The 12,449-nt window shown below is 38.6% G+C and overlaps 1 protein-coding gene across 1 annotated transcript in view; it reads left to right on the top strand.

Moving 5' to 3' along the window:
- LOC104403869 (disco-interacting protein 2 homolog C) overlaps positions 1–12,449 on the top strand; it is a gene marked incomplete at its 3' end in the record, with an annotated part of 104,485 nt that overhangs the window by 33,243 nt on the left and 58,793 nt on the right. The window contains exons 7-8 of the mRNA XM_010012148.1: positions 2,401–2,492; positions 6,354–6,464. Coding sequence (XP_010010450.1) covers positions 2,401–2,492; positions 6,354–6,464 — 203 coding nt within the window. The remainder of the gene's footprint in view (positions 1–2,400; positions 2,493–6,353; positions 6,465–12,449) is intronic.

The raw sequence follows: 12,449 nt of genomic DNA, 5'->3' as shown, positions 1-12,449 counted from the left end.
GCCTGTGAGGGTGAAGTAATGGAGCTTTTAAGGACTGCAAGAGAGAGAGTATATTCCAGCTCCTTCCCAGCTGAATGCAAACTAGCCTCTTTGTTCCAGTTTTCCACAGTTTCATACCCATATTCACATGCAGTTAGCTCAGCTAATTAACATAGTTTGGTATTGCACCAGTAAATAGACCAGGAAATGGCTCTCTGGTGACAGAAAATCCAAGTCTTTTCTGACTGCTAGAAAATATGGGAATTTTTTGTGCACTTCAAAATGTATTCGAACAGAGAGGTGAGGAATTAGCGAGGCAGCCTTATATGTTCTGCGTTTCAGAAGCTGAAATAAATTTCAGCAATAAAAGAGCATCATGACAAAATGTATTAGAAGACTTAATTATTTAAGACTTCATTGGAAAGTACCCATTTAAGTTTTCTTAGTCTTTGAGAGAACTTAATTTCTGCATTTATTCAGATCTCTTATGTGGAGATGCTCATACTACATACCTGGGTACTTCTGAAAGAATGCTTCTTAGAACTTTAACGTGAATAGCCATTAGACTTGGAAGGAAATTTGTAAGATGGCACATTTGATAGACAAAAGATCAGTGCGAATATGTCACAAATGCAAATTTAAGACTTGTAACAGATTTAATCTGTGTTGCTCAGAGAGAACTTTTTACAGCAGCCTCTTATGTCTCTCAGAAAAGGAATTAAAATTCAGTGTTCATTTCAAGCTTGAAAGTGTTTTGTGTAAAGATGGTTCTTTCTTGCCATTCAGAACTTTTGCCGGGCTTTTGATTTCCTTTCTCCAATTTTCTGTATCATTACTAATTGCTCTTTTAAGTTTATTGCCATTGAAACTTTAATGTTTGAAATCTTCAAGAATTAGAATTTTTTCTTTCCTAGGGCATTCTTGTTTTTATCCTACTCACTTGTCAAGTTCAAGTGTTGTCTGTAGTAGCTGGGATACTTTTAAACACTTTCTTTCCATCAAATGCAGGTAGTTCTGCCATAGCCCTGTGAGGGTTAATCCTGCAGACATGCTCCTGTATTCATGCTGAGTTTCCAGTGAAGCAGAATTGAGTCATGTTTATTTCTGAGAACTGAAGCAGCTCAGCATGCAAATACTAGAGGAATTTTAAATAAATTTAAAACTTTGCAAAACATAGTTTGACGATCCAGTATTACAGTTTTCATAAGAAGTCATTGTATTTAGTACTTTCTCAGTAACAAACAGCAGTGACCCTTCCAACTTCAATTAAGAGGAAGAAAAGAAAAATCTGGCCTTCTCATCATACTTCATATTTACATCAGATTTGCACTTAAAAATAATTCAATAGTATTGCATTTTGTAACCCGGCTGCAGAGGAACTAATTGTAACTGCTTGGCTTTGTTATAAATAGCAATATTGTATGTTTGGGAGCCTGAACCCTGTAGGTAATCTGTTGTCAGAACCTATTACTGTTTAAGTTATTGGTGGGCATGAATTAAAGATTTGTTACTGTCAGATTGAATACTGCTTAAAGACAGTATGTAGGGGCCAGCCAAGAATGAGGGCTCTTATGTTCGCTATTGTTCAAATGGAAGTAATAAGGTCTCTAAACAAAGGCCATCTGAAAGGGCTTGTGTAGTTGGAAGATGCCCATCACTTAAAGGATTAATGAAAGGCATGTAACATGGCCAGCGAGGTTTGATGAGAGAGGTAATGTTTTCTTTTGGGGTGAGGCCTTGGTAAGGACTATCTGAGCATGGAGCTGGAGAGATGTAAAGTAAGGGAGAAAAGAGACAATAAAAAGAAGGAGTACCTGGGGAAGTGAAATGAAACTGACAAAAGGGAGGTGACAAGGAAAAGCCAAGTTAAATGAAAGAGGGCCCAGAATTAAAAGTGAAACACAGACATATGGATGTGCTAAAGATCGGAGGGTCCCCGCTGCTTCAGTGTGCCTTTTTGGCTGTGGAGTGTTTTGTGCTTGTCGGGGTTTTTTCTTTCCTTCTTGGGACTCCTTTCCTTTTTCCCTTGGTGGCTTGGGGTGAGAGAAGTGTCATCGTGAAACCTGAGTAACACTCTTGGAGTTCAGTCTGGGCTGAAATGTGACCTGTTGGACTTGCTACAGCTAAGGGTATTAGGATGATGTCTGGACTTGATGAAGAAAACTATACTTACTTTTCTCACATTTTTTTCTTGTTTCTTTCTTTAAATGCTGTTAATTTGAAAAAAGAAGTTCAAAGAAAGCTTCTGATAAGTATTAAAATACTTGCACTAGTCCCAGTAGTGGTGTCATATTTAGATGGAAAACTAATAGACATGTTCTTACTATTCTTTTTTTCACCACTCAGGTATTCTTTCTCTTTAAAAATCTTGTAAAACATACGAAGAATTTTTAAATAATTTCACAATTTTTATGTTAATAGGCAAACTTTGGACCAGAAGTATGAAGGTTGCTTACAACATACTACATAAATTAGGCACGAAACAAGAACCGATGGTACGACCTGGAGACAGGGTGAGTATCTCAACTGTTTTTAATTACTAATAATTCAGATCCCACATTGACAAAGAGAGAATGAGGAATGTGGGGTGCTCAGAGGAAATTAATGAAGCAGAATATTGGGGGGAGTGAAATGTGCCTTTTACTCAGAAAATGACAGATCATATAGACAGATGTTTTGAATTGCATGATAAATAGCCTGGGCTGGAGCTCGCTGAGTAGTAGCTTAGCTTGAAGTTCTGGCAACATCAACAATAAACATTCCTATGAAAAATGATTTTTGGACATAGAACAGCATAGTCTGTTTAGCAAAATCTTGCTTATGGAGCCTGGAGGTGTCATGTGGGTAAAAAACTTACTTACTAATGACTTTGTCGTTGTTGAGACGGTGGAAACAAGAGGAGCATTGTGGAGGACATAGACAAGCAAAGTAAGCACATTTTGGCAACAAGTTAAATAAATAAATTATGCTGACTGATAGCATGGAGAACATTTCCATTCCTGTTTTGTGACTGATGCAGTTACTGATAGAGACTGAATCTAGTGAATAATGTCTACAGAGAGTAAGGGTTAGAGGTAACACTTGAAGTTGTTAAATGAAGACCAGAACATCCTGTGGTTTTGGTAATGATGTACTTACAAACCTATCCCTTTTTCTGTCAAGGTTGGCTGAGCCTTCTGCTCCTTTCTCTGCCATCCCATTCAGGTCCCATTCCAGGTTAACTTTATGCCATGGAATTGATATTCCAGAAAAAAATAGTCAGAAATGCAAATTTTAGTCCTGCCTTAGTGTGTAGAGTTGTGAGGGTGCGATTAAGTCTTCCTCCTCCAGGGTCTGATAGCAATTCTCACACTGTTGGTTAACTTGATTCTCTTGTGCCGCATGTGAGAAACATGTCTATCTGCATTACACGTTTCTTAGGGCTTCAAAATGAGAGCATGCAATATTTCTTCTGAGAAGAAAAAAGGAAAAAAAATTAAATTAAACCTGACACTCCTTCCTATGTTTCTTTTTAAAAATAAATCATAAAGAATTTAACTAAAGGATCTCTAGATCCTTAATCTAAATTGTTTCCTACAATGGCATTCAGCCAGGAATAGGATCTGAAGAATCTCTTTTACTTGACTTACAAGTATGTCTCTAAGCAACAGCAGAAGAAACAAGTTATTCAGGTGTACACATCAAAACAATCCATCCAGAAAGCTCCAAAAAGAATAAAGTTCACTTCTGGGCAGTGTGCATCTCTCCTTATCTATTGTGTGCTACCTGCCCATTTTTGTATTCATTTACTGCATCAGTCACTGACATCTCCTAACATTAAGAAAGGATTTGTGGATGCTTCAGGCTGAAAGCTGGAAGTTTGTCCAGTGCAGGACAGATACAGAACAAACTGTAGCTCTTCTAAAATAAGTCCACCTAGATTACAGTGAAACAAATATTTATAGCAGAGTGCTGAAAGCATATGCTTTGCATTGTAAAAACATCTTGCCTAGCATCCCTGCGTAGCAGAAACATGATCATTTGAAGCAACTTCATGTTGAAGATGAGGTGTTACTGTACTTCTGATGTTCTAGGCTGTTATCCTGGCTGTTATGTCCCTGTTGTAATAACATAAAAGCTTTCTGACCTCTTTGAAGGTGGCTTTTCATTCTAACTAATGTATTCTGCGAGACAGCATTTAAAGGTAGTTTTAAAATACTGTATGAAATACAGGCATATATTTCTGGTCTTTTCTAACTCATGATGTAATTGTTTCCTTATGTTAACATTATATAAAATTTGTAAAGGCCTTTTTCCCTTTAAAAGCATCTTCTATCAATACAATCTCTATTCTTCATGACTACCATTACATCACCTATTAGGTTCTTTTTCTGAGCCAAAAAATAAATGAATGTGCCTGCATTTCATTCCCTGTTTCTGGTATTATTATAGCACATGACAAACTGCATTTGTCTTCTATAGTAACTTCAGAAATTTAACCTTATGTCACCTCCGACAGCTGCCTGGAAATTAAGCTTGCCCTCTGAAATATCTACTAGATAACCAGATTCTCGTGTGGTAATATGCACCATATGGTTTGTTTTCCTTCAGCCTTATCCCTTTTTGCTTTTGCACACATTATGTATTTACTTGCTATAGGTCTGTTAGTGATTGATGTTTTTTGGAGGGGAAGTTAATGCCTCATTCCCACTGGACTTCAGTGAGATCTTTTCACCTCTGTCAGCTCCTTTGCAAAGATTCCCAGCCAAACCTTCACTGCCTTTATCTAAGAAGAGACCAATCCTCGAAGTATCTTCTGGGATCGTTCAACATCCTTCAGATTTTTGCTGGGCTCAGCAAACTCTACCATTCCCACAATGCTCCTAGCAAAATCCCTTTCTTTCCATTTCCCCTGAGGCTCTTTATGGTATGTGCATGTAGAATGCATACAGTAAGCTCTGCACAGCCATCTCCAGTAGTTAAATTGTTTTATCTGCAAGCATACAAATAAAGTAGGAGTGTATTTTCTGTGAAGTGTCCTTTAATAATTATGAACTTACAGTCTTCAGCTTAAAAACAGAGATATTTTGGACCCACTTGGACAAGGTTGGTTAGATTTCTGCTAGTTTGAAGAAATCAAGTTAATCTATGGAAGGTAACTATCTTTGAAGCTCTGTGAAAACTCTGGAAACACAGTTTCCAGTAACTGAACCTTGGAGCGCGTATGGAAATGTGATGATTTTCCTTTGAGATACTAAAACGCAGAACTCCTATGGATGTCAAAGTAGTCAAAACTCAAGAATTATTAAGTAATTTCAGCAAATTTAAGATGCAGTAATAATACGCTCTGACCCTGTGTACAATCCCAAAGGAATTAAGTTTGAAATCATTCACCAGGCCTTTTACATGCCACTTGAGTTGAGCAGGCAGGATAGTCACCAGCTGCATTACAGCTGTTTAAGGCGTGAGCTGAGAACGTCCATCTGACTGAACCAAACCAAAAATGTAGACAGGATCTAGCCACTGAGGTCATTCACCAGTGCATGAGGGCAGCAGTGTTCCCTGACCTTGCAGGGAGAATCATGGACTTTCTAAGCCATGTTCTCACCTTTGCTTCCTCGTTGTCCCTGAAGCTCTAAGACACAGTTTGCAGTGCTGCAAAAGTAGAATGCACAGTTTAGCACGATGGGGGAAGAAGGGCACCTAGTGAGCATACAAGTGATGTGCTATGATCTATTTTGGGCATTTCGTTATCTACATAATTCCCTAGCCATAGCCCTGAAGCTGTGAAGTTCAACAAATCCAGGCCTAGGTTGGCATGCTCTGTGGCCAGCTCTGGATGTGGCATTTACTTCTCTAGGTATCAGTTCTTTGTGTTCACACATTTCACAGAACCTTCTACACTTAGGACAACAGTCCAGTCCTGAAATGAGGTTGTTGTATGAGGCAGAGCATAGTGAGACAAAATATAATGTGTTAATGATAGACATAATGGCACAGTAAGTCTGGGTAATCTGAATTGGTTACAGATCTACTTTGTTTTCAGTGACTTCAAGCAACTTATTAACTTAGAATGTAAAATTCTATTAATTCCATTTACTTTGTTATTTAACATCCATAAAGCAATCAGTAAATTGAGAAGCAAATGAAAGCTGTTGTCAGTGTAGGAAACAATACAGCATGAAAATATTTAAATACATCCTAAGTGAAAATGTTCACAAAAAGAATGCCTATCAGAATAAATTCCTTCTCATTCATCGTTCATTAGGTATTTGAATAGTTATCATAGAAATGTTTTGGTAATCATCTCTCTCCAAAAAGAAGCACAAACCCCCCAATTATTGTTATATGAAACATGGGATAAAATATTTTTAACATGTGTCTCTCTGTTTCAGGTAACACTTGTATTTCCTAACAATGATCCTGCTGCTTTCATGGTAGCGTTTTATGGCTGCCTGCTTGCAGAAGTTGTCCCCGTCCCTATTGAAGTGCCACTTACAAGAAAGGTAGAGAACTGAATTTCTTCTCTATACTGCATTTTAAAGCTTATGTCAGAACAGATCACAACTGAACATAGCTTTTGAGTACATTTTTGTGGTTAGCTCTGAATCTGAGGATATGAAGATAGTGCTGTATGGCGAGTTATATATAGTTCTTTCTTTTCTGCGATGGAAAATGTGAAGATGTGCTTGTAATTTCAGCAAATGTGGGTCCGTCTGGAAAAGGAGTGGAAAATTTTCCAAGAGAACAGCTTTGCCAGTCCTAGATGGATTGTCTTTGTAGCCTTTCAAAGCATTCTGGTGTTGGCCACTGACAAAGAATCATTGGCAACAACTGCTGATTTTCCACCTGTCCCTGCAACCCAAGCTATGTTATAATGCCACTAGGGCTGTGTATGCTCCTTCAAAGCAGTTATAGAAATGCCTTCTCCTGTGTCTTTACAGGCATATGTGTCCTGAAGCTTCTGTCACCACAGTCATCTCTGCCAGGGGTGGCACTTGAACAAATTAAGTTTGGGAATTGTTGCCACAGAGCATACATTCATAGGGAAAACTGACCATTGCTAATCAAAAACCTTTCACGTTCAGTGTTGGTTCAAAGATTCAACCATGTATCCTAGGGGAGTGTTAGTAGACAGATACAGCAGTTCAAGCCAGAAAGAGTGCCCAGGGGTAATGAGGGGAGTGGGCTCGGTGGTGTCTGTGAGCCACAACTGGAAAGTTTACTCCGATTCTGCTGAACTTGGGTTTTTTTTCTGGGGATGTATACCTTGAAGGCTGTAAATACAGCAAAATGCATTTATTCATTACAAGTTCTTTTGGTCATATCCCCTTAATTTTACCATGGCTGGCCACAATGCCTGTTGTTTCTCTCAAATATCCCCTTATATAAACCCTTTTTTATTATTTAGCATTAATAATACCTTGTTTCAATTATTTAGTTTGGAATTGTCCACACAAAGTGTTTTCTTTAATCCTCACAAGCTTTCTTTTTTTAATAAAATTCTTTTGGAACATGTTGACTGAAGCCATAAGGTGCTTCCAGGGAAGGGGCTGGAGAAATGTATTGCTTTGCTCACGTTTTCAATTGTCAAGGGCTTTTCTCTGAAATGCTCTGGTGTCACAGCACCCTGGAGCAGAAGCTCAATTCTTTGTTTCATGCAGAGGTACCCTGCCTTTCAAATGAAAAGCCATGAAAACAAGTTTTCATACACTTTGCAGTTTGCACATCTCACACAGCAATTTAACAGCTAAAAAAATTTGGAGAGTCCTTCTTAACTGAACATGTTTGAAGCTTCTTCATCTCTGAGAAGCCTAGTTGATCTCATCATTTCTCCATTATGTTCATACATGCCCTGTCCAACATCTGCCATAGTGAAACCAGAAGGTGGCAAGGAGAGAAGGTGGAGGAAGGTTTGCTGAACTGGTGAAAGAGTAGAGAGAGGTGAGGGGAAGTAGGTGGATCAGACAACAAAAGGCCATGATCCAGCTGAGCAGCTGTGAGAATAGCCGGGGAGGAGGAAGGACACAGGGAACCAAGCAGAAGAGGAGACAAGAGGTGCCCCAGCTTAACTGGGCTGAGACTGGAGAAAAGGTGCAGGTGGGCTAGAAAGGCCATGCAAGGGGAGAGGATGGGGCCTCAACTAGTCTACCTGCTTGGGGGGGCAGTGTTATGCTATTTTATTTGTAAAATCTTGTAATTCAAGAGCACTGAGAGATGGACATTGACAATAGAATGAGAATAATTATCATAGTAGAAGTACTGCACGTTTGCTTCAGTCTATCATCATGCTTTCACATGTGAGTGCAGTACCTTAAGACAGTATTGAGACAGGTGCAGAATGTAGTGCAATATTTCAATATAAAACAGATTCTAAATGGATAAAGAAAAAAAGACCAGCAGACTAGGGACATTTTAAGATCCTACAGAGTGTTCACATGAGTAAGTCTGCTTTCATTCTACAGAAAAAAAGAAGCATCATGGCTTTGAGGGAGAAAAGTGTAGTATCTTTCCCTGTCGCTATTTTTCAAAGTTTAATGACATTTCAAAGTACATGGATAGGGGTAAATTTTATGTGTTTTGGAACATCTAACATCACATCCACCCAGTAAACTATAAAATCCAGCTGTCCAAGTAGATACTCTAATGGCAAATAAATAACCTACCCTAATTTGGCTGAACCTCTTGGGAGTTTGTTTTATTTTTTTACATTTGTGTGTATATATGGATATATAAATATACACTTACACATGCATATGTATATATTTATATAAAGGAATATCTGCAGACTTAGACTGTTTAATTATTGCCAAGATCATTCCATAATGTTTAAATATTGAATTAATAAAACAATAACAGAGATGTCAGTGGTACAGTTAAAAAAGCAACATGATCTATGATCTATAAATAAAACTATGCAGTCTCACAGCATATACTATTGCAAATATTTTTGCATTTGTTTATATGGAACGGGAACTGGAGTGGAAACAATGAGATGAAAATCGTGTTCAGAGTAGTCCCAGAAGGAATACCTCTGCTTGGTCAAATGGCAGTGGATTGCTTCTGGCATCTGTGGGAAGATGTCATTCATGTCATCACACAATGACCTAGACTATTCTTTTATGCTTTCACATTACTTGTTCTCTTTTCTACATGCTTCAGTACATTCTGGCAGTGGACATTTTTGGGTTTGCTTTTTGGAAGACAGAGATGTGAAATAACAAACAGACCAACACTTATATTATTAATACGAATTTAAGAATAATAAGCTGATTCAGGATGAGCTATTGGAGGGAGTTACATTATGAGCGCATATTACTCTGCAGACATGCATATCCATATGGAACTAAAGGCTTTTGCATTAACAGCCCCTAGATTTTGTGTACGTTCCCTTTTCTTCATAGCATGACTCTTATATTTTTTTAAGGTTTGGGCAGGGTTCCTTTTCTGGTCTGTTATTAGGTGAGGGTCCATCTCTCCTTGCTCTTCTCCTTCTCTATCCCACCTTTGTGTTGACAGAATACCTAGAATTAGTTGCACTTCCCCCAGGGATTTCAGGAGACCTGTCTGACATGGCATCTGGGATGAATTGCCTGAATACCCAGCAACCACCCAGCTTTCTCCAGCTTAGTTTTATTCCCAGAATGCTTCCTAGTGTTCAGCCAAGTTCTGGAAATTAACATTCACATCAGCATAGTTTTGGCTTTTTAGACTTGGGGAAATCAGATCTGAAATGAAAAACTGTGAAATCTCAGGCTTTTTTCAATTACATCAGTACTAACTATTCTAGAAGCAGTAGTCAGGGGTTCCATGGTCATTGTAACAATGTAACCAATAGCATGTTTTATTTCTTCTTCTTAACCTGCATTAATACCACTGAAATGCCTATATCATGAACACTTCCCAAAATTTTTATAGCTAATCCTTTGGATTACAGGCTGTGCTTTTTCAGAATAGTGTCCCTCTCTCCAAAGATTTTATGTTTCCCAACATTAGCAAATAGTATGTTCTATACAACATCTCTTCCTTCAGAGCTGCCACTTTTGTTAATCTTGTGTGAAGCTGGACTATTAGGAATTGTTTCTCTGCGTATGTGATATGATGTGAATTGCAAACTCTGTATCATAGAATGTACCATCAAAGTAGATATGGGATTTTCGACATGTCAAGTTCTAGTTCAAACAGTGATTTGTTATTTCCCTTATGAAAAGATTTATAAATATGGTTTTGATTTCTTTTTCTTTACGTTTTTTAGGTCAATGTTTTTTTCCATTTGATGGAAAAAATTATTATTATTCTGCTCTCATAGAGTCAGGGGAGCTAATCAGTGTTAGTCTTAAAATAACATTTTTGTCCTCCAAGCACATTTGTGGTTATGCTCAATCACATGCTGTGAACATATGAACAAAGCAATCCTGCATAGATCTTTACAGGCTCTCTATTATAGGTTGTATTTGTAGCAGGGTATGACATGAAAGCGTGTAAAAGTCTATTTCTCAGTCAAAACACCATTTCCTAGCCTGTTAGATTTAATGTTTACTATGTGTGCTTCCAGCAGGTGTTTCAGTGCTCTGACAGTGTGATTGGAAGAATGTGTCAGTGTATTCCATAGGAAATCTGGAGATACCCACTCCAGGACACATAGGGTTTTTAGAGCAAGCTTCATACAGGGTAAAAACTGGTTTTCAGGAGGTGTTTTTATTAAATCCTGAGAAGTTAGGTTCTTAAAGCTTTAACAGCAGACAGAGGGATAACATCTCTTTAAAGACCATGAAATTGTCCCAGTCTTGTCTTTCACTGGAAGGCGGAATTGTATTCCAAAGGAAATACACCTTGGTGCCTTCCTAGTGTCTCTGGGACTGACATGAGTTTTGTTTCCTCTCAGCTTCAGTCATCATTGGGTTGTAGTGTGCCAGAAACACTGAAGCTGTACATTTCAACATCTTTTGACAATGCATTTCTTTCTCCACTAGATAGAAAATATGCATAAAACATTACATATTTTCACTGACACAGTCTTCCAGCACCTCCAAAAAACCCAAGTTCCCTCAGCCCCACATGGGTCCTCATGCACAGCGCCAGACCCCTGCAAGCCCTGTGCACATCCTTCCCTCTTAGTACACTGTGGCAGCTGGGGACTGTGCAGAGGTCTTTGCTCGGGTGGCCACAGTGAATCTCAGACCCTTCATATTTTTGAGTTCAGGAAATGGTAGTTTCCTAGAGAGTATATCACTTTTCATGCAGTGTCCACTGCCAAAAATAACCATTGCCTTACTTTCATTAAGACTTTTGGACATGATGACTGCTGATAATTGCAGATGTCACGTGCAAATCACTGACAGATACCAAAGGTCTGTCTGAGGAGACAGCTGATTTTTTCACCTTAAAGCTGGTTATGAAGATTGCATCTGCTTTGTGTTTAATTTTCGTTAAGGTCTTTGATACTTTTGTTTTAAAAATAGAGGGTTTCCTTGCTGACTTTTCATTTTTAGCTCACACTGGTGATGTTTGGCCTTTACCTGTGGTGGTTGCCCTATTTGTTCTTTACCAGCAAATTTTTGTCAGGGAAAGGGCAAATGGCGCTCAAATAAGCATTGTAACAGAAAACAAGATCAGCTCAATCTGCCATGCTTGGCCACATAGTTCTCATTTTGAAAGCAGTCTGAGGCTTGCAAGTGGATGGGAGTAACCTTTATCAGGCCAACCTTTGCACAGGCTGTCTCTTCCTTCCTTCCTTATTAGATAAGGACATGCACTGTCACTCACAGGGAAAGGATGATAATTGTTTTCCTTCACACAGATAGTCTCACAAAGCATTATAGCAATGACATTAACAGCGTGCTGAAATGCAGCCACACGTGGGATTTTTTTATTCTGACAACGAATTATGACTCTGCAGCAGGAAGAAGACAATTTGCCTCCAGGTATTGGTGAAAACCTTTAGGGGACCTTTAATAAAAGTCTTTAGAGAACCTTGAATGGCTACCTACAGCAGAGAGGATTTCTGGCTCACTTCATCTGAAAGATTGATCTCTCTAGGTGTGTGCAGACATAGTCTAAAATCTATGCAGACCTCATTTTTTATACCCTGGCAAGTGCTGTGCCTTCAAGAAATGTAAAATGATAGTTCCAAAGTCAGCAAGTGGTCTCAAACCTCACTTTATAATACCTTAGCTCTATCTTTTGCCTTCCACCTGCATTACGTGTCATTTCAAATTGTGAATTGTGGAGGATTTGACAATGAGCATCAGTGGCAAGTCTCTGCATGTCTGCGGTTGGGACTGCATTGGTTGAGTTGTTTCACCTGGTCTCCACTGGCTCCCTAAGGTTTTTTCTATCCCCACAAAATTCAGCAAAATAAAGTGTTTGTGGCAAATGGGGTGTTGCTGAAGTAGCAGATTAGTATATAGTACCAAAATAGCAAGTAACACTGCTGATAGAATAGTGACTTGTGAAAATCTATTCCCTTTATGAGCAGAGAGCTATTTTAT

This window comes from Nestor notabilis, unplaced genomic scaffold (assembly GCF_000696875.1).
Source record: "Nestor notabilis isolate BGI_N333 unplaced genomic scaffold, ASM69687v1 scaffold16303, whole genome shotgun sequence".
In the NCBI taxonomy this organism is placed as follows: domain Eukaryota; kingdom Metazoa; phylum Chordata; class Aves; order Psittaciformes; family Psittacidae; genus Nestor; species Nestor notabilis.
This window is presented reverse-complemented; position numbering and strand designations above follow the sequence as displayed.